The sequence below is a fragment of the Xenopus laevis genome, chromosome 4L, assembly GCF_017654675.1.
Source record: "Xenopus laevis strain J_2021 chromosome 4L, Xenopus_laevis_v10.1, whole genome shotgun sequence".
In the NCBI taxonomy this organism is placed as follows: Eukaryota; Metazoa; Chordata; class Amphibia; order Anura; family Pipidae; genus Xenopus; species Xenopus laevis.
In genome coordinates, this window is record NC_054377.1 from 36,214,571 (window position 1) to 36,237,595 (window position 23,025).

The 23,025-nt window shown below is 40.3% G+C and overlaps 1 protein-coding gene across 1 annotated transcript in view; it reads left to right on the top strand.

The window, feature by feature from the left end:
* LOC108713984 (dipeptidase 2) overlaps window positions 1-23,025 on the top strand; it is a 440,550-nt gene that overhangs the window by 353,150 nt on the left and 64,375 nt on the right. The window contains exon 8 of the mRNA XM_018257771.2: window positions 21,676-21,760. Within this exon, the coding sequence (XP_018113260.2) occupies window positions 21,676-21,760 (85 nt within the window). The remainder of the gene's footprint in view (window positions 1-21,675; window positions 21,761-23,025) is intronic.

The window sequence follows — 23,025 nt, forward strand, 5'->3', positions numbered from 1 at the left end:
CTTATTATTATTATTAAAATTATTATTATTATTGGCGAACCCCATTTTCTAAACGCTACTCCTCCTACAGTTTTAGGGGTGCAAGCGCCAAACTTTCCACACTTATTCCTCTTATAGCAAAGTACGTTGCTTGTGCTTTAATAAGCGATCCCACCCACCCCGCCCCTGTGGCGACCCCCCGACGACCCCTTTTTTCCCATTGACTTTGACAGGGAAAAATTTCAAATCGCCGCCACTCGTACAGTTTTGAAGATACAGTCCCCAAACTCGGACCACATATTGTTGATGTCACCCCGAATAAAAATAAGTATTTTGGGGGGGCACCCCAAAGTGGGCGGAGCTACCAACGCCCAATGAAAATTTAGCAATTTCCTATACGCTACTCCTCCCAGAGGTTTAGGAGTACAATTATGATACTTTGCACACTTGTTCGGCTCATACCCAAATAGGTTGCTTGTGCTTTGTTAAGCGATCCCACCCTCCGTGCCCCTGTGGCGACCCCCCGACGACCCCATTTTTCCCCATAGACTTTCATTGGAAAACGTGAAACTTTTGCCACTTGTACAGCTTTGAAGTTACACTCACCAAACTTGGGTCATTTAGTCATGAGGTGAAGCTGAAAAATTCTGTCCTATTTTGGGGACCCACCCCGCCCCTGTGGCGACCCCCCGACGACCCCTTTTTTCCCATTGAGATTGAAAGGGAAAAATTTCAAATCGCTGCCACTTGTACAGTTTTGAAGATACAGTCCCCAAACTCGGACCACATATAGTTGATGTCACCCCGAATAAAAATAAGTATTTTGGGGGGGCACCCCAAAGTGGGCGGAGCTACCAACGCCCAATGAAAATTGAGCAATTTTCTAAACGCTACTCCTCCCAGAGTTTTAGGAGTACAATTATGAAACTTTGCACACTTGTTCGACCCATACTCGAATAGGTTGCTTGTGCTTTGTTAAGCGATCCCAACCTCCGTGCCCCTGTGGCGACCCCCCGACGACCCCTTTTTTCCCCATAGACTTTCATTGGAAAACTTGAAACTTTTGCCACTTGTACAGCTTTGAAGTTACACTCACCAAACTTGGCTCATTTAGTCATGGGGTGAAACTGAAAAATTCTGTCCTATTTTGGGGACCCAAAAAAGTGGGCGGAGCCGCAAACAACCAATCAGATTTTCCCTATTGACTTCAATGAGAAAATGTAAACAGCTGTAATTCTCACAGTATTAAAGCTAGAGCTCTCCCAAACTTGGCACCGTGGGTCACTGGGTGACTCGGCTAAAATTTACCTAAAGTGGGCGGAGTCTACAACAGCCAATCAAATTTCAGCCATTCAAATAAATAGGAAAATGTTAAACTGCTGCCGCTCTTAGACGGTTAATGGCAGGGTCCTCAAACTTGGCACAGTTGGTCACTGGGGGACTGGGATTAAAATTAAGAAAAGTGGGTGGAGCCAAAACCAACCAATCAGATTTCTTTGATTGATTTTAATGAGAACAATTAAGAAGGCTGCCATTCTCTCAGTATTGATGTCAGGGACCTTGAATATCACAAATGTGGTCGCTGGGGGTTTCCACTTCAAGTTTAGAAAAAGTGGGCGGAGCCACCAACAACCAATCGAATTTCATTCATTGATTTTCAATAGAAAAAAATAAAAATGCTGCCATTTTTACACAATAAATGACAGCATTCCCAAACTTTGGAATGTTAGTCACTGAGTGACTGTGGTTCACAATTAGGAAAAAAAAGGGGCGGGGCAACAACAGCCAATCAGATTTCAGCCATTGACCTTAATTAAAAATGATAAACTGCTGCTATTATCACGGTTTAAATGCTAGGTGTACCAAACTTGGCTCAATTACTCACTGGGTGACTGCGGTCAAAATTTAGGAAAAGTGGGTGGAGCCAAAAACGGCCAATCAGTTTTCACCTATTGACTTCAATGTAAAATTTTTGATTACTGCCGTTCTCACAGTTTTAAAACCAGAGGTCCCAAACTTAGCACTGACCATGACTAGGTAACTGGGGTTAAAATTCAGAAAACTGGGCGGAGCTTAAGACAGCCAATCAGATTTCTTTGATTGATTTTAATGGGAACAATTAAGAAGGCTGCCATTCTCACAGTATTGATGTCAGGGACCTTGAATATCACAAATGTGGCCGCTGGGGGTTTCCACTTCAAGTTTAGAAAAAGTGGGCGGAGCCACCAACAACCAATCGAATTTCATTCATTGATTTTCACTAGAAAAAAATAAAAATGCTGCCATTTTTACACATTAAATCACAGCATTCACAAACTTTGAAATGTTAGTCACTGAGTGACTGTGGTTCATAATTAGGAAAAAAAGGGGCGGGGCAACAACAACCAATCAGATTTCAGCCATTGACCTTAAAGAAAAATGATAAACTGCTGCTATTATCACAGTTTAAATGCTAGGTGTACCAAACTTGACTCAATTACTCACTGGGTGACTGCGGTCAAAATTTAGGAAAAGTGGGTGGAGCCAAAAACAGCCAATCAGTTTTCACCTCTTGACTTTAATGTAAAATTTTGTATTACCGCCGTTCTCACAGTTTTAAAACCGGAGGCCCCAAACTTGGCACTGACCATGACTAGGTAACTGGGGTTAAAATTCAGAAAACTGGGCGGAGCTTAAGACAGCCAATCACATTTTACCAAACGCTATTCAATGGGAATATTTAAATTCCTGTCAATCTTACACTGTTAATGTAAGAGTGCTCAAACTTGGTCCATTTGGTGAAGGGGTGACTGGGATGCAAATTTTTAAAAGTGGGCGGAGCCAAAAATAGCCAGTTTGTTTGAATGGATTTCAATGGTAAAATTGGATTGGCTTTAAATTTCACAGTTTTAATCCGGATTCTACCGACTTTGTGTACTCTCTAGGCACCGGAGGTGACTGGGCAAGACACCTTTAGCGTTTCATAGCCAACATCCCGTGGTTTCTTCAGAAACGACACCCTCTAGTTATTATTATTAGCACCCCCCGGTTTTCTAAACGCTACTCCTCCTACAGTTTTAGGGGTACAAGCACCAAACTTTCCACACCTATTCGCCTTATAGCAAAGTACGTTGCTTGTGCTTTAGTAAGCGATCCCACCCACTGCGCCTGTGCGGCGGACCACCGAAGACGCCTTTTTTCGTATTGACTTTGACAGGGAAAATTTTCAAATCGCTGCCGCTCGTACAGTTTTGAAGCTACACTCCCCAAACTCGGACCACATATTGTTGGTGCCACCCCGAATAAAAAGATGTATTTGGGGGGGCACCCCAAAGTGGGCGGAGCTACCAACAGCCAATGAAATTTTAGCAATTTTCTAAACGCTACTCCTCCCAGAGTTTTAGGAGTACAATTATGAAACTTTGCACACTCGTTCGGCTCATACCCGAATAGGTTGCTTGTGCTCTGTTAAGCAATCCCACCCTCCGTGGCCCTGTGGCGGACCCCCAAAGACCCCATTTTTTCCCATAGACTTTCATTGGAAAATTTGAAACTTTTGCCACTCGTAAAGCATTAAAGTCACACTCACCAAACTTGGGTCACTTAGTCATGGGGTCAACCTGAAAAGTTCTGTCACATTTTGGGGACTCCAAAAAGTGGGCGGAGCAACAAACAGACAATCAGATTTTCCCTATTGACTTCAATGAGAAAATGTAAAACACTGTCATTCCCACAGTGTTAAAGCCAGAGACCCAAAACTTGGCACCATGGGTCACTGGGGTTAAAATTTTGAAAAGTGGGTGGAGTCTACCACAGCCAATCAAATATTAACCATTTGTTAAATGGGAACAGTTAAAACTGTCGCTGCTCTTAGATTGTTAATGGGAGGGTCCTCAAACTTGGCACAGTTGGTCACTGGAGGACCGGGATCAAAATCTGGAAAAGTGGGTGGAGCCAAAAACAATCAGATTTCTTTGATGATTTAAATGGGAAAAATTAAAATTGCTGCCATTTGCACGTTATTTATGTCATGGACCTCGAATATCACAAATGTGGTCACTGGATGTTTGCACTTCAAAGTTAGGAAAAGTGGGTGGAGCCACCAACAACCAATCAAATGTCATTCATTGATTTTCAATAGAAAAACATAAAATTGCTGCCATTTTTACATGTTAAATGTCATGATTCCGAAACTTTAAAGTGTTAGTCACTTGGTGACTCTGGTTCAGAATGAGGAAAAAAGGGGGCGGGGCAACAACAGCCAATCGGAATTCAGCCATTGACCTTGATGAAAAACGCCAAATTGCTGCTATTATTACGGCGTCAATGCCAAGTGTCCCAAACTCAGCACAATTACTCACTGGGTGACTGTGGTCAAAATTTAGGAAAAGTGGGCGGAGCCAATAACAGCCAATCAGATTTTAACCTATTGACTTCAATGTAAAAGTTTCAAATACTGCCATTCTCACAGTTTTAAAGCCAGAGGCCCCAAACTTGGTACAGACCATGACAGGGGTTCAAATTCGGAAAACTGGGTGGAGCTTAAAACAGCCAATCAAATGTTACCTATTCCTAATAAATGTCAATATATAAGTTGCTGCCATTCTTTCACAGTTAATGGCAGGGACATCAAACTTGGCTCAGTCGGTCACAGGGGGACTGGGATTCAAATTTTAAAACTGGGTGGAGCCAAAAACAGCCAATCAGGTTTTTTGATTGATTTTAATGGTACAATTTGATCTGCTTCAATTTTCACAGTTTTAAACCAGATTCTACCAACTTTGTGTACTCTCTATGCACCAGGGGCGACTGGCCCCAACACCTCTTGCGTTTCAAAGCCAACATCTTGTGGTTTCTTCAGAAACGACACAATCTAGTTATGTTGGCTTTGAAGAAGCCAACATACTGTTCTACTAGTTATTATTATTATTAGCGCCCCCCGGTTTTCTAAACGCTACTCCTCCTACAGTTTTAGGGGTACAAGCGCCAAACTTTCCACACCTATTCACCTTATAGCAAAGTACGTTGCTTGTGCTTCAGTAAGCGATCCCACCCACTGCGCCCGTGCGGCGGACCACCGAAGACGCCGTTTTTCGTATTGACTTTGACAGGGAAAATTTTCAAATCGATGCCGCTCGTACAGTTTTGAAGCGACACTCCCCAAACTCGGACCACATATTGTTGGTGCCACCCCGAATAAAAATATGTATTTTGGGGGGGCACCCCAAAGTGGGCGGAGCTACCAACAGCCAATGAAATTTTAGCAATTTTCTAAACGCTACTCCTCCCAGAGTTTTAGGAGTACAATTATGAAACTTTGCACACTTGTTGGGCTCATACCCGAATAGGTTGCTTGTGCTCTGTTAAGCAATCCCACCCTCCGTGGCCCTGTGGCGGCCCCCCAAATACCCCATTTTTTCCCATAGACTTTCATTGGGAAATTTGAAACTTTTGCCACTCGTACAGCATTAAAGTTACACTCACCAAACTTGGGTCACTTAGTCATGGGGTCAACCTGAAAAGTTCTGTCACATTTTGGGGACTCCAAAAAGTGGGCGGAGCAACAACAGCCAATCAGATTTTCCCTATTGACTTCAATGAGAAAATGTCAAACACTGTCATTCACACAGTGTTAAAGCCAGAGACCCAAAACTTGGCACCATGGGTCACTGGGGTTAAAATTTTGAAAAGTGGGTGGAGTCTACCACAGCCAATCAAATATTAGCCATTTGTTTCAATGGGAAAAGTTAAAACTGTCGCCGCTCTTAGATTGTTCATGGGAGGGTCCTCAAACTTGGCACAGTTGGTCCCTGGAGGACCGGGATCAAAATCTGGAAAAGTGGGTGGAGCCAAAAACAACCAATCAAATGTCATTCATTGATTTTCAAGAGAAAAACATAAAACTGCTGCCATTTTTACAGGTTAAATGTCATGATTCCGAAACCTTAAAGTGTTAGTCACTTGGTGACTCTGGTTCAGAATTAGGAAAAAAAGGGGGCGGGGCAACAACAGCCAATCGGACTTCAGCCATTGACCTTAATGAAAAACGCCAAATTGCTGCTATTATTATGGCGTCCATGCCAAGTGTCCCAAACTCAGCACAATTACTCACTGGGTGACTGTGGTCAAAATTTAGGAAAAGTGGGTGGAGCCAATAACAGCCAATCAGATTTTACCTATTGACTTCAATGTAAAAGTTTCAAATGCTGCCATTCTCAGTTTTAAAGCCAGAGGCCCCAAACTTGGTACAGACCATGCCTGGGTGACTGGGGTGAAAATTCGGAAAACTGGGTGGAGCTTAAAACAGCCAATCAAATTTTACCTATTGCTAATCAATGTCAATATATAAGTTGCTGCCATTCTTTCACAGTTAATGGCAGGGACATCAAACTTGGCACAGTCGCTCACAGGGGGACTGGGATTCAAATTTTAAAAGTGGGTGGAGCCAAAAACAGCCAATCAGGTTTTTGGATTGATTTTAATGGTACAATTTGATCTGCTTCAATTTTCCCCGTTTTAAACCAGATTTCACCAACTTTGTGTACTCTCTATGCACCAGGGGCGACTGGCCCCAACACCTCTTGCGTTTCAAAGCCAACATCTTGTGGTTTCTTCAGAAACGACACCATCTAGTTAATAAATAAAATCTTAAAGGGGTTATTCACCTATGAGTTAACTTTTAGTATGAGTCAGTGACCCCCATTTGAAAGCTGGAAAGAGTCAGAAGAAGAAGGCAAATAACTCAAAAGGGATTAAAAAGAAAAAATTAAGACCAATTGAAAAGTTGCTTAGAATTAGCCATTATATACCATACTAAAAGTTAACCCGAAGGTGTATATGAAGTGGTCACATGCCTTTAGGTAGTTCTGACTCAAACCAGTTGAATAAATTGCCATTAGCAGGGTCCACTACATCTTTGATCATTTAAGGTAGTTTTTTTCTCCTAAAAGAAAGGAAAGAAGGGCACCCACATCTCAAATTTTTCCATAGAAGTTGTACAGACATTAAGGGGATTTGCATATGATTAAAGCCATGACTTGAGAACAGGAATTTCCAAGTCCCTAAATAGAGTCCCTGAATAGAGGGTTAATTTTGTAGTCAGAGGGTATCTCATTCCATTTGTAATGTAAAATATTCACTATATTGGGGTGATTGTCTTGCAAAATTTCTAATTTAGGGTTAATATATCTATCTCCCCCGAACATCCATTCAATAAGATACAGGTAATAGAAGCAAGATTAAACACCCTGAAGTCTGGAGCTCTTAGCCCCCTAGTTCATAGGGACATCATCATTTTGAGAGAGCGATTTTGGATTTCTTGCTCCCCCAAATAAAATTGATCAAAGAAGAATCTATTTTTGGATATCAGAGTGCTTATCTAGAAGAGGAGAATGCAATAAAGGGTCGATTAGTTTTGGAAAAATTTGCATTTTGAAAAATTTTATTTTGTTCTTTCAAATTCATTGGAGCATTTTTCCATTTATGACAAAGCGAAAATAATTTAGTAAGGGCTGGAGCAAAATTTAAGCATGAAGTTTCCTCAAATCCATTGAGATATTGAGTCTTAAGTATGTTAAATATGGTTTAGTATTTTTAGGTTCAAATTCCTTAAGCAAGTCAGGTATAGATATGTTAATATTTATTATTTCTGACTTATTGACATTTATTTTGTAGCCTGAAAAAGAACAAAATTAATTAAGTAGTTTGAAAATCTCCACCAATGAGTTATTGGCATTTTGAGTTATCAGTAACAGGTCATCAGCAAATGCTAGGGTTTTCAAGTCAAATGCCTTTTCCACATCCAGGCTGACAACAGTTCATGGGATTTGTATTTTCTGGAAAATGAGATTGCAGAGAGTATTGCTGTTATATTCTTAATGCCAGATAATTTTTTAGGAAACCATTTTGAGCTTCTGAGATAACTGATGGTAGGATTAAAGAAAGTCTGTCCAGCTAAAATTTTAGATAGCAGTCTAATATCCTGGTCAACTAACAAAATTGGCCTATAAGAAGTTGTCAAAGAGGGGTCTTTTCCTTCCTTTGGGAGGATTATCAGGTTTGATTGAGATCTAGTTGGAAGTCTTTTTACCTGATAAAATATTGTTAAAAAGCTCTGTGAGAAAAGGAGAGATTTTAGTGTTTAGTGCAAAAAGCTGGAGATAGACCATTGGGCCCACCTGCTTTTTTCTTTTTCAAAATTTTTACAGCATTTGAGGTCTCCTTCAGAGATATTGGACTGTTCAAATTAGCTAACTGATCATGTGAAACCAGAGGGATCTGAACTTTTTTAAGGAATTCTATGCTATTTTTTAGATGTCTGTGGTCTGGAGAGGAGTATCGATAAACTTATTTTAGTTTTGAAGGGTTGTTGCTTAAGGAGCCTAACTTTTCTCTCACTTTTATCAGTTTAGTATTTGTTATTAACTCTTATAAGGTTAACCAGGACATTATTTGCTTTATTGCTACAATTAGCTAGTTTTGCTTTGGAATAAGAGGCAAAAAAGGTAATCTATGACTTCAAGGAGTTCATTACCTGTTTATACTCATGAACATTCTCAGGTGAGGGAGAATACTTGAATTTCAGATAACACTTTCTTTGTTGCTTCTCAGAAAATTTCAGTTTACTTTTCAGTAAAGACCAGCCCTATAGGAGAAGATTTTGCCTCGAATAACTGCTTTCCATGTTTCCCATAACAGGGGGAAGTTGTCTTTATAGTGGGGATTTTCTAGTAGGAATAAATCCCATCTGTCAGAAAGCATTTTAGAAAATGCAGGCTGGTCAGCCATCAGTGGAAAAGACCATGACACAGAATCTCTTTTTCTAGTAGGACTGGATAATGTGATTGAAACCGGGGCATGATCAGAATGATCAATGGAACCTATGTCGTCTTTTAAAGATTTATTCACCAGATTGTTAGAAACCAGGATATAATAATTAATAATAATAATAATAATAATAATTCTAGTTCCTACCTTGTGGTGGGGAGAAAAGTGAGTAAACTCTTTTTCAGTAGGGTGAAGTAATCTCCAAATATCTGTATAATTAAATGTGGTTAAGATTTCTCTTAGCCATTTGGATTTTAGAAAGAAGTTAGTATCGGTTAAATTCAAAATAAAAAATATTACATTGGATTGATGAAGAGTTTAGATTCTGTGGTTTAGGTCAACAAAAAAAACTTTATTTTGTGTGGTTAGGAGCAGAAATTGAGGCAAAGTGCCATTTTCTATCATTAATTAAAGCTTCAGCATAGACAAATCTGCCGTACTCATCCTTATGCACAGATAAAATGTGGGCATTTAAATTGCGATGGAATCAGTGACGGAACTACCGGGGGAGCAGGAGGTGCAATTGGGCCAGGGCCTGCACCCCCTCAGGGCACCCTGGCAGCTCGCTCACCGCTGTTTCCAATAGGGATGCACCGAATCCAGGATTCGGTGCGGGATTCGGCCTTTTTCAGCCCAGCCGAACCGAATCTGAATCCTAATTTGCATATGCATTTGCATATGCAAATTAGGAGTGGGGAAGGAAATCACGTGACTTTTTCATAAAGTTGTTAATAAAATTGCTACCCCTCCTATTTTTTTTAATAGCCGGAGAGAAAGCTGTCTCTTCGACCCAGTCTCTGATCAGGGAAACATCTTGATTGTTTAAATGCATCTCTTGAAGGAGGGCTATGTCACATTTTAATTTGTTGAGGTGTTGGAGGCTTTGCCTCCTTTTAATGTTAAAATCGAGGAGTAGTCCTCACCATAGACCATCTTTTGTAAAATGGTTCCTTGTGCGTGCCCAGAAATAGAGACTCCAGGCTTTTAGCTTTCTTTTTTGGGGATTTTTTGTAAGTTTTGCCATTAAACGTTGCAGCCAATTTTTTTTAAATTTAATTTTATATTTTTTTAATCTAATTTATCTCTCCTTTTCTTATATTTGCTTATAAATGCTCCCCTCTTTTATGTATGTTTCTTATAATAAATCTACAGAATGAAAGAGGTTGGAGACTTTAGTTTGTAATCACCAGAAACTAGCAGCTGTAACTGGGAGCACAATGTCCAAATGCTGGGAGAGTGTGGTTTATTCCTCTGTGACTAGAAACACAATTCCAAAGCTTAGGTAGTGGTAATAGTAGTCATTATTAAGCTGAAGCGAAATTCTGCCAGGGGATCTTTTCCACTAACTGCAGTGCAGGATATTGACCACAAGAGTTGATAAAATGCCCCATAAACAATTGCGTGCTAAACAGGTCTGTTGGGTTTAATGACATAGTTTGTACCAGGATCAGGTACAGAGGATTGTTGTTAATGGTACATTCTCTTCTTGGAGTAAGGTTCTTAGTGAGTTCCCTCAGGGTTCTGTTAGGTCTGGAATCTCGGCGAGGGTCTTTTCCAATGATGATTCCAATTGTGTCTGTATGTTACCCTCCCATTTAGACTGTAAGCCCTATGGGGTAGGGTCCTCTAGCCTTTTGTTTCCTTGACACTGAGTACTTAATCTGCATTGTAATTATATTTTATATTTATGTGAATTGTATTCTAATAATGCACTTATTGTTACTTTTTATTCTGACCCCTTGTTTGTTACTATCATCATCATCATCATTTATTTATATAGCGCTGTCAAGATACGCAGTGCTTTACTGCAATTATAGCAAACAGGGAATAAATGGTGGATAACAAACAAGGATTACAGAATACAATGGGGTTAGAAGGGCCTAGAGATTAGAGTTTACAAACTAAAAGGTTAGGGTACAATTGAGACATTAGGATTATATAAACACTTTGTCATTTTTGATACAGCAATGATTAATTAAGGTACATCGAATAAGCCTCTTTAAACAGATGGGTCTTTAAGGAGTGCTTGAAAGCTTGGAAAGAAAGAGAAAGTCTGACAGCTTGTGGCAGAGAGTTCCAGAGAAAAGCAGAAGCCAGAGAGAAGTCTTGTAGACGAGAATGGGCAGAAGTGATCAGAGGAGAAGTGAGGCGAAGATCAGAAGCAGAGTGTAGGTTTCGTGAAGGAGTGTATTTGGAGATTAGAGATGAAATATAGGGAGGGGTTTCATTATTAAGGGCCTTGAATGTGAGTGTAAGTAATTTGAATTTGATTCTAGAAGAGATTGGGAGCCAGTGAAGGGACATGCATATGGGAGCAGCTGATGTTGAGCGGCGAGCTAGATGAATGAGTCTAGCGGCCGCGTTTAGAACAGATTGGAGTTGTGAAAGGTGACTTGTTGGAATACCTGTGAGGAGTAAGTTGCAGTAATCAAGGCGGGAGATGATGAGAGACTGAATCAGTGTTTTAGTCGATTCTGAACTGAGATATGGTCGTATTCGAGCAATGTTGCAAGATTTTGCAAGTGTTTGAATGTGTGGTGAAAAAGACAGATGAGAGTCTAAGATAACTCCTAGGCAGCATGCCTGTGTGGTGGAATGAAAGGTGGTGTTGTTTACGGTGAGTGATATCTGAGGGACAGGGGAAGATCTTGGAGGAAATATAATGAGTTCTGTTTTAGAAAGTTTCAGTTTCAGGTGGCGCTGTGACATCCAGGAGGAGACAGCAGAGAGACAGTCTGTGACTTGGGAAAGGACAGAATTAGAAAGATCAGGAGTAGACAAGTAGAGTTGGGTGTCATCAGCATAAAGGTGATACTGAAGTCCAAATGACTGAATAAGTTTTCCTAGTGAAGTTGTATAGAGTGAGAACAGTAGGGGGCCAAGAACAGAGCCTTGAGGAACTCCAACAGAGAGTGGGAAAGTAGTAGAAGTAGAGTTAGAGAAGGAAACTTTAAAGGAACGGTCAGAAAGATAAGATGTAAACCATGAAAGAGCAGTGTCCCGAATGCCAGATGAGTGTAGAATGTCAAGGAGGAGTGTGTGGTCAACTGTGTCAAAGGCTGCAGAGAGATCGAGAAGGATTAGAATGGAATAATGACCTTTAGACTTTGCCAATAGAAGATCATTGGTTACTTTGGTGAGTGCAGTTTCAGTCGAGTGTGATGGGCGGAAGCCAGATTGCAAGGGGTCGAGGAGGGAGTTGTGAGTGAGATGCTGGATCAGGCATTTGTAAACAAGCCTTTCTAGTAATTTGGATGCGAATGGAAGAAGGGAGACCGGTCGATAGTAAGTGGGAGAGCTGGGATCAAGGGAAGGTTTTTTGAGGATAGGAGTGATTAGTGTTTGTTTGTATAATGATGGAAAGGTACCAGTAGAGAGTGAAAGATTAAATAGGTGGGTAAGTGTAGGAGAGAGTGTATCAGAGATTGGGTGGAGAAGGCGAGAGGGTATGGGGTCAAGGGAGCAGGTGGTGGGTTTTGAGCAGGCTAGAAGTTTGCTAACTTCATCTAGAGTTGCAGGGGTGAAGGAGTACAAAGTAGATGTGAGTGGACTGCACGTTGGTCTGAGATTGTTGTCGGACGGTATGCTCAGCCTATTGAGATCGATTTTTTCATTAAAGAAATGAGCGGTAACATTAATAGGTGGAGGGGGTGGGGGGAGCATAGGAGTGAGTTAAATGTGGCAAACAGCTGCTGTGGTTTGGAGGACATAGTAGATATTAGATAAGAGAAGTATTGTTCTTTGGCTAATGATAGAGCTCGGTTATAGCAGGAGAGCATGAATTTGAGGTGGATGAAGTCAGGATCAGTTCGAGACTTTCTCCACCATCGCTCAGCTGATCTACTACATCTTCTGAGGTACCGAGTTACACTAGTGTGCCAGGGTTGGGGTCTAGCTGGCCGGCTGTGACGGGTGGTAGAAGGTGCAAGGGAGTCAAGTGCTGTTGAAAGGGCATCATTGTAGAGAGAAGCTGCCATATTGGGGCAGGAGAGAGTATTAATATGAGATATGGATTGTGCTGATACTGTTATATAGTTACATAGTTACATAGTTAAATTGGGTTGAAAAAAGACAAAGTCCATCAAGTTCAACCCCTCCAAATGAAAACCCAGCATCCATACACACACCCCTCCCTACTTTTAATTTAAATTCTATATACCCATACCTATATTAACTATAGAGATTAGTATCACAATAGCCTTTAATATTATGTCTGTCCAAAAAATCATCCAAGCCATTCTTAAAGGCATTAACTGAATCAGCCATCACAACATCACCCAGCAGTGCATTCCACAACCTCGCTGTCCTGACTGTGAAGAACCCTCTAAGTTGCTTCAAATGAAAGTTCTTTTCTTCTAGTCTAAAGGGGTGGCCTCTGGTACGGTGATCCACTTTATGGGTAAAAAGGTCCCCTGCCATTTGTCTATAATGTCCTCTAATGTACTTGTAAAGTGTAATCATGTCCCCTCGCAAGCGCCTTTTTTCCAGAGAAAACAACCCCAACCTTGACAGTCTACCCTCATAATTTAAGTCTTCCGTCCCTCTAACCAATTTAGTTGCACGTCTCTGCACTCTCTCCAGCTCATTTATATCCCTCTTAAGGACTGGAGTCCAAAACTGAACTGCATACTCCAGATGAGGCCTCACCAGGAACCTATAAAGAGGCATAATTATGTTTTCATCCCTTGAGTTAATGCCCTTTTTTATGCAAGACAGAACTTTATTTGCTTTAGTAGCCACAGAATGACACTGCCCAGAATTAGACAACGTGTTATCTACAAAGACCCCTAGATCCTTTTCATTTAAGGAAACTCCCAACACATTGCCATTTAGTGTATAACTTGCATTTATATTATTTTTGCCAAAGTGCATAACCTTGCATTTATCAACATTGAACCTCATTTTCCAGTTTGCTGCCCAGTTTTCCAGTTTAGACAAATCACTTTGCAAAGTGGCAGCATCCTGCATGGAACCTATAGTTCTGCACAATTTAGTATCATCTGCAAAAATAGAAACAGTACTTTCAATGCCCACCTCCAGGTCATTAATAAACAAGTTGAAAAGCAAGGGACCTAGTACAGAGCCCTGCGGTACTCCACTAACAACACTGGTCCAATTAGAAAATGTTCCATTTACCACCACTCTTTGTAGTCTATCTTTTAGCCAGTTCTCTATCCAGGTACAAATACTATGTTCCAGGCCAACATTCCTTAATTTAACCAGTAACCTTTTGTGTGGCACTGTATCAAATGCTTTAGCAAAGTCTAAGTAAATCACATCCACTGCCATCCCAGAATCTAGGTCTCTACTTACATTCTCGTAAAAAGAAATTAAGTTAGTCTGGCAAGATCTATTACGCATAAAAGCATGCTGGCACAAACTCATAGTATTATGATTTGCTATGAAGTCCAGTATCTTATCCTTTACTAAGCCTTCGAAAAGCTTTCCTAATACTGACGTCAGACTAACTGGCCTATAGTTTTGAGGCTGAGAACGGGATCCTTTTTTGAATAGAGGCACCACATTAGCAATTCGCCAGTCTCTCGGCACAATGCCAGATCTCAATGAATCCTGAAAAATTAAGTAAAGAGGTTTGGCAATCACAGAGCTAAGCTCGCTAATTACCCTGGGATGAATACCATCTGGCCCTGGACCTTTGTTAATCTTAACATGTTCAAGTTTCTTTTGAATTTCTTCATGTGTGAACCATGCATCATTAGTTGTATTACTAGAATTGGGATTGTTAAGAAGGAAACCTTCACTTACTGGTTCTTCATTTGTGTAGACAGATGAAAAATACGAGTTCAGAATCTGCGCTTTTATTTTGTTTTCATCAACCAGCTGACCCCCCTCTGATAGTAAGGGTCCCACCCCTTCCTGCTTCATTTTTTTACTATTGACATATTTAAAAAATAATTTTGGATTTTTTTTACTGCTTGCTGCAATATCCTTTTCTATAGCAATTTTAGCTTGCCTTATAGCTTCTTTGCATGATTTATTGGCTTCCTTGTACCTTATAAATGTTTCGGCTGTACCAGCTAACTTGAAAGCCTTAAAAGCACGTCTTTTCTTACCCACCTCAACACCAACGCTTCTATTGAACCAAAAAGGTTTTGCTTTGCAACGACGTTCCTTGCTTACAAGTGGAATATACTGACAAGTATATTTATTAAGCAGCATTTTAAAGACTTCCCATTTTTGTTCTGTGTTTAACCCTGTGAAAAGCATTTCCCACTTAATATGTTGCAGAGATGCCCTTATACTGTCAAAGTTTGCACGTCTGAAATTTAGTGTTTTAGTTACTCCCTTATAGAATTGCTTCTGCAACAGAATCTCAAAGGAGACCATGTTATGATCACTATTCCCTAAATGCTCCCCCACACAAATGTTAGAGATGAGTTCAGTATTGTTAGTTATTACAAGGTCCAAAAGAGAGTTATTCCTAGTAGGTTCTTGAACGAGCTGGAATAAAAAGTTGTCATTCAGCATATTTACAAACCTACTAGCTTTTTCTGTCTTAGCAACCCCATTACCCCAGTCAATGTCTGGATAATTGAAGTCACCCATAGCAACAACTTGACCCAGCTGTGAAGCCGCTTGTATCTGCAAGAGTAGCTGGGCTTCATACTCGACACTTATACGAGGTGGTTTATAGCATACACCAATGATAATTCTTTTTGATACCTTTTGCCCAGTCGAAATTTCTACCCAGAGTGATTCTACACCCTCACCAGTGCCAGCTATTTTTATTTCTTTAGCGCATGGCTTTAATTCAGGCTTTACATACAAACCCACTCCTCCACCCTTTTTAATCCCTCTGTCCCTCCTAAAAAGGGTGTAACCATTTAAATTCACAATCCAGTCACATGTTTCATCCCACCAGGTCTCAGTGATACCAATTATATCATAATTTTTAGAGCATGCAATTAATTCTAGGTCTCCCATTTTACCTGACAAACTCCGTGCATTTGCCAGCATACAGCGGAGGTTACTACTTTTACTTTTGAAATGTGCATTACTTAGTGAAGAATTATACGTTAAGTTAGTATTATTCTGTTTTCCTTGTAACAGAGGGACCTCCGTAGCTGGTAAACTGTATGCCCCCCTCACTCCTCCCCCATGACCCCTTACTAACCCCACTGCCCCGTCTACACTAGCTTTCCATAATCCTTTATCTCACCCACCCCCCCCTTGCCTAGTTTAAACACTCCTCCAACCTCTTAGCCATTCTTTCCCCTAGCACCGCGGACCCCCTTCCATTGAGGTGCAGTTTTAGTTGAGAGTTTTTCAACTGATATAAACCCTGATAGGGTGATATAAACATGAACCCCAAATTAATTTTTTTCATTAAAACAACCATACCTGTTGTTGTAAATACAGCTAAACTCTGAGGGTCAATACACATATAAATTGAAAGATAGCACTTACTTATATGGGGCTTTTAACTAGGGATGCACCGAATCCAGGAGTCTGTTCGGGATTCAGCCAGGATTCAGCCTTTATATTAGCAGGATTCGAATAAATCCTTCTGCCCGGCTGTACCGAATCCGAATCCTTATTTGCATATGCAAATTAGGGATGGGAAGGAAGTAAAAAATGTTTTCCCCTTCCCACCCCTAATTTGCATATGCATATGGATTTGGTAAGGGATGTAAATGTAAGGGATCAGACATGCCTTCCCCCTGTTCTGCTTGTGACATCACCCGGTTACAGGCAGGGAGTGACCTGGTGTCTGAAAGCCCCAGAGGCCATCTGGGAAAAAGTGGAGGATCCAGGAAGAGCCTGAGTTTGGAGCCAATTGCAAGTGGTTGCGTGAGAGAGGTTATGAAAGTGCCCCGGCTGCACGATCCTTCCAGCTAGAACTAGTGTATGCATGCGAGACTGTCCAGGAGTGCAGACATGCTTTTTCATGCTGTGCAGTTTTAGTTGAGAGTTTTTCATCTCTTGGTGTACAAAGAGAGCCCATCCTGTTCCCTGCCAAGCTGCTAGAGACTCAGGAGGTGAAAAGTGCCACAGGTGAGGTTGACCCTGCTGCAGAGCTGACTGCAATCTCCATTGTGACTGCCTGTGTGGTTATAAACCCCTTCTAGAGGATTGGGACTGTGATACCTAATAGTGAGCTAGGTAGGTCCCATATGTCCCCAGTGCAGTGTGCATGTGTATTCTTTCACTACTGTTTTACATAAAGTTATATTTGTTTCAATGCAAACTTGTTTGTTTAATTTTTCCTAGTGGAACCCCCACTAGGTGTGCTCCTTAGTGTTTACTAGGTAGAGGCACTGCACTGTAAATCCCAGTTCCCAGTACTTTTCAAAGGGATTCAGGGTCCTGGATTACAAAAGGTTAGTTGCTATTCAAAGAGACAGTAACCAAATTAGGGTGATATAACATGAACCCCAAATTAATTTTTTTCATTAAAACAACCATACCTGTTGTTGTAAATACAGCTAAACTCTGAGGGTCAATACACATATAAATTGAAAGATAGCACTTACTTATATGGGGCTTTTAACTAGGGATGCACTGAATCCAGGAGTCTGTTCGGGATTCGGCCAGGATTCAGCCTTTTTTTTTAGCAGGATTTGAATTCGGCCAAATCCTTCTGCCCGGCTGTACCGAATCCGAATCCTTATTTGCATATGCAAATTAGGGACGGGAAGTAAGTAAAAAATGTTTTCCCCTTCCCATCCCTAATTTGCATATGCATATGGATTTGGTTCAGTATTCATCTGAATCTTTCGCGAAGGATTCGGGGTTAGGCCTAATCCAAAATAGCATCCCTACTTTTAACTTTGGATATAGTGGGAAGCCATTTTAAGTAGAAAAATCAATAATACATAAATGTATAGCACAGATTAAAATAATACAGCAAAGGTCACATAAGGTTCAAAAAGCATTAAAGGCCTCCAAACATAATTTTTCTTAGTGCCTCCTTGGTCCAGAATTGCTATTTAAAAAAGTTGGAGTTTCAAGTCAGGGCAGAGGATATAAACCATAAAAATACAAATAACAAAGAAACAATCTTAGTAACCAAATTAGGGTTATATAAACATGAACCCCAAATAAAAATTTTTGATTAAAACAGCCATACCTGTTAAAAAGGTGTTTAAAAATCTACACTGTCAATCATATATTGGCTGCCCCGCCTCTATGCCTGAGGCATAGAGTATAGAGACAGTGCAATCAATTACTTTCACTTTCCATTCAGCACTTCATAGATGTCACTGCACTCCTCTCATTCTTTCTCCTCCTCCTCCTCGATAATTGTGTATGGCACTGCACGTGGACATTAGGGCCCATGTTCTGATGCATACACAAGATTTTGTGGTGATACACACCTTGTCTTAATAACAGTGTCTACTAAGACTGAAGGAAACAATATTTAAATAATATATATATCGTGTAAATAAAGTTTATTATGCTCAACTAACATGACAGAAAAGGATATGGAAATATTTCTTATGGTGAAAGGTTCTCTGTAATGACTTAGGGGAGAGTATTGTAAGTAACGTATCAGTGTTTGCAGTTGACACAAAACAATGCAGCCCAATTAATTCCATTCTTAATGTCACATCCTTGCAGCAGGTGCTTGACAAATTGGCACTCTGGGCAGCTAAGTGGCAGATGAGATTCTATGTTGATAAATGTAAGGTCATGTATCTGGGATATAAGCATATGCAAGCCAATTATACTCTTAATGGGACTGCATTAGGTAAATCCATAATGAAAAAGGACCTTAGAGTTCTTGTAGATAATAAACTTAGATCTAACAAACAATGCTAGTCAGCAGCTGCAAGGGCAAAAAGGTAATGAAAAAAAAACAATTATGGTGCAGTAAGTAAATACAGATATGCTATTCTCACAAGAGACCCATAAACTTCAGGCACATTGTTGCAATACAGGCTGTTCACTTCTTCTGTCTTTTCCTGCAACACTCCTCTCTACAGGCAATCTGGCTTTCATGGTCAGCTGGCAACACGTTCCCACTACTGATGCCTTACTGGGACAAACATTCCAGCGTTGCACATTTCCAGTGTAGAAGTGCGTGAAGAGTTAAGCATGAGCAGTGAAGGTTTGTTCCAGTAATGCACCCGTAGTGGGAACGTGTGTCCACTGTCACCAGACTTTGCCTAACTGGGCCTGGCACTCTGCCCAGACCCAATCCTGTGCCCACCTCCCAGCTTGGTGTGATCCAGGAATAGATTCCTGAGCATGTGTGATCTCCCTTTTATTTACTTAAACACTACCACCTACCAGGCAAACACTAACTTGTTATTATATAACTTTTACCATGGAAAGGGAAATAATGACCTAGGTCTCACTGAGGGCCACTTTAGGTGTCCAAACTATAGGGAAAACTGCCTGAAGTAAACACGGCTGAACTCTGAGGGTCTCTACACATATAAATTGAAAGATAGCACTTACTTATATGGGGCTTTTAACTACACAACAAGGTCTCGCTCAGATCTCCAGCCTGACTAGAGCAATAGAGCTGCTTTCAGCTGCAAATTAATGGTCTGTGGAGGCACCTGAATACGTTCAACAAGTGCTGGGCCTTCTATACTGTGAAGATGGAGGGTGATCACAATGAAGAGTGCCTCAGAAATGCGCCCATTCTGCTGCCTGGTCAGTCATGCTTTGCATTTATATGCTCCTTTATGTGTTTTCCAGTACATTGTCCTATCTAATTTAGTTTCCTGAGCAGGAATAGTTTAGTGTTTAGGCTGGATCTTCCATACAATTTTTGCAATGCGTCCCAATTGACCTTAACAGTATTCTGATTCCATATTTGAATAAACTGGTCATCTTTCACCAAGAGGCATATTGTTTTCTGCACTTGTCTATTTTTCTTACTGTATTCCTTGTGATTAACATCTGGTATATCTGTAATTAAAACCCTACCTCAAGTTATAAATAGCAACTTTAAACTTTCCCTGCTTAACTAATGCTAGTTTAAGTTCTGATAGACTAGCAATGTTTGTTTCGCTTCCTTGACTGTCCAAAGCTTTGTTTCTTACTTCTTTTTTGTAGATCACAGTACCTCTGGAAGATTTATATTGTCAATATGTTTGCTGAGCTGGATTGTGCCTAGGCCCATAACCTGTGGGAAGATGACGTTTTTATGATAATCACACAGGGAACTCTTAGCACAGTAACAAGTGAGAAAGTTTTACTTGTGAATCATTCAGGGATAATACACTCAGCATTTTCACATTTTGGATATCAATGACCAATATGGTGGAAAAAAGAGAAAATACGAAAATAACAGAAAGCAGTAATACAAAAGCATATCATTGAAAAGACACATCAACATAATTGCACAGTGCGTCCCCATGGCTGTGTTAGCGTAGGATGCAAAATTTAAGCATGAATGCTGTTTGGAGTTTAGAGCAGTGCATTTAACATTCGTTACCACTTTCCAAAAATATATGGTTTTCTGGGTTCAGCCTTTGGGATCTCTTACAACACATAATGCACAGGCAGTGTACTTTGTTTGCCAGCTTAAGATTTTTTTTTTTTTTTGCAGAATTTACGTTTGGGGTCTAGATGCTACAAACTTTGGAAACCCTATAATGATAACAATGCAATTGTTGTAGTGTTTTCTCCCCCATGGGGCCGTGCTTGAAACTTTGCTTTTTGATTAGATTTTTATTGTTATCAAATGCTTGGGTGAATAGACATTTTTTAGGTCTGGTTTTGAATACTTCCAGAGAAGGCTCCTCTTGTTCCATGGATGGCACAGATCCAAACCCAGATTTGTGGAAAGGCCACCTAGGCCTGGGCCAGCAGGATTTTAGGGGGCGTCATGCTGCCCAACCACACCCACATTGGTTCAAAAACACTGGGGATGCGCTGGAGATACAATATTTTTTTAAATTTCCATGCGCCAATCCCCATTGCTCCTGTCCCCCTGGAGGGGACAGGGGCGACGAACGGTAGTGGGCCTAGGGGCGCCCACTATCTAAATCTGGCCCTGCACAGATCTATAATGAGTACTGCATAATAGAAAGCAGGTGAGCTTAAAGTTTTCAGTACAACTAAATACTTTTGTTTGAATGGATGAAGAATGCATTCAATGAATTGGGATATGGAAACTATTTAGGGATATATAGATAAGCAGGGGGATTTTGAAGAAAATTCTCCATTTAATTGGAAGCCATTTAATTGATTGTCATCTGCCCCATATGCAAAGGGAAGCAAAAATACCTCCACTCAAATAGTAAAGTGCATAACATTTGGCAGTTTGCACCTGTTTTTTGTTTACATTACTGCGCCTTACACATCATAAATGATCCTTGTATCATTATAATTATATCTGTTATTTATATATTTTTATGAATTAAGAACATATAGTAGATACAATGCTGTAAATTGCAAGGTTGCAAGCAGTATCTTCATTTTTAAGTAATGACAACCAAGCACATTTGTATTCACTGTTTTCATTTTGAAGTCTTTTTAAACTCCATTAGTAATCCTATACATTCTTGGCATTTAGCTCTTCAGAAGATGTCTGATATTCATATTTAGCATGTTTTAAAGAGAGATAAGATGCTGTGAAATGCAAGCTTTGAGAAGTATTTCAGAAGTTTTTCAGATGTTTTTCAGAAATGTTATAAAAAGTACTAACTGTACATTACATTGTAGCAAAAAAATATGCAACAGAGCTCTGAAAATTCCTGAAATGCTATAGTAGTAACTTGTTTTACCCCCCTTCCATCTTTTTAAATTGTTGTTTTGGTATCCACGGACCAGTTAGGGCAGACAGGTTTTACTATATATTTTTTTGCCATGATTTCATACTAGATGTCCAGTAAAGATAATTATGAAGGTTAAACAATATTTAGAAACATTGTGTTAAAAACCATGTCTGTTATTTTATCTTGGTTTTAGAAAGAGAACAAAGGTCTGGTGATGGTGAATTTCCACACAGAATTTGTTGCATGCCAAAAGACTGCAAACATCTCAACTGTGGCAGGTGAGTAGTATGCATTAACTGTTCTTTTCATAAGAGAGTACATGTGTCTGCAATGCCAACAGATTAGAGTAATATAGTAAGTAAGGTTGAAAAAAAGAGACACGTCCATCAAGTTCAAACTTTTTTTTTTTTTATTACTGCCTAACTGCCAGTTGATCCAGAGGAAGGCAAAAAACCCATCTGAAGCCTCACCAATTTGCCTCAGAGGGGAAAAAAAATTCCTTCCTGACTCCAAAATGACAATCGGACTAGTCCCTGGATCAACATGTACTATGACCTATCTCCCATAACCCTGTATTCCCTCACTTGCAAAAAAGCTATCCAACCCCTTCTTAAAGCTATCTAATGTATGAGCCTGCACCACTGATTCAGGGAGAGAATTCCACATCTTCACAGCTCTCACTGTAAAAAACCACTTCCGAATATTTAGGCGGAACCTCTTTTCTTCTAATCGGAATGGGTGACCTCGTGTCAGCTGGAAAGACCTACTGGTAAATAAAGCATTAGAGAGATTATTATATGATCCCCTTATATATTTATACATAGTTATATCACACCTTAAGCACCTCTTCTCCAGCGTGAACATCCCCAATTTGGCCAGTCTTTCCTCATAGCTAAGATTTTCCATACCTTTCACCAGCTTAGTTGCCCTTCTCTGTACCCTCTCTAATACAATAATGTCCTGTTTGAGTGATGGAGACCAAAACTGAACAGCAAATTCTAGATGGGGCCTTACAAGTGCTCTATACAGTGGAAGAATGACCCCCTCCTCCCGTGACTCTATGCCCCTTTTAATACAGCTCAAGACCTTATTTGCCCTTGATGCTGGCATTGCTTGCTACAGCCAAGTTTATCATCTACAAGGACTCCAATGTCCTTTTCCATAATGGATTTGCCTAGTGCAGTCCCATTAAGGGTATAAGTGGCTTGGATATTTTTACATCCCAGGTGCATGACTTTACATTTATCAACATTGAATCTCATTTGCCGCTTAGCTGCCCAGATTGCCAGTTTGTCAAGATCGTGTTGCAAGGATGCCATATCCTGGATGGAATTAATTGGGCTGGATAGTTTGTGTAATCTGCAAACACTGATACATTACCTACAACACCCTCGCCTAAGTCATTAATGAACCTAAAATTGCCAGGCTGAGATCGTAATCCCTTTTTAAATATTGGAATAACATCATCTTTTCTCCAATCCATAGGCACCATACAAGATGAAAGTGAATCTGAGAAAATCAGAAATAAGGGCTGGTCTAAAAC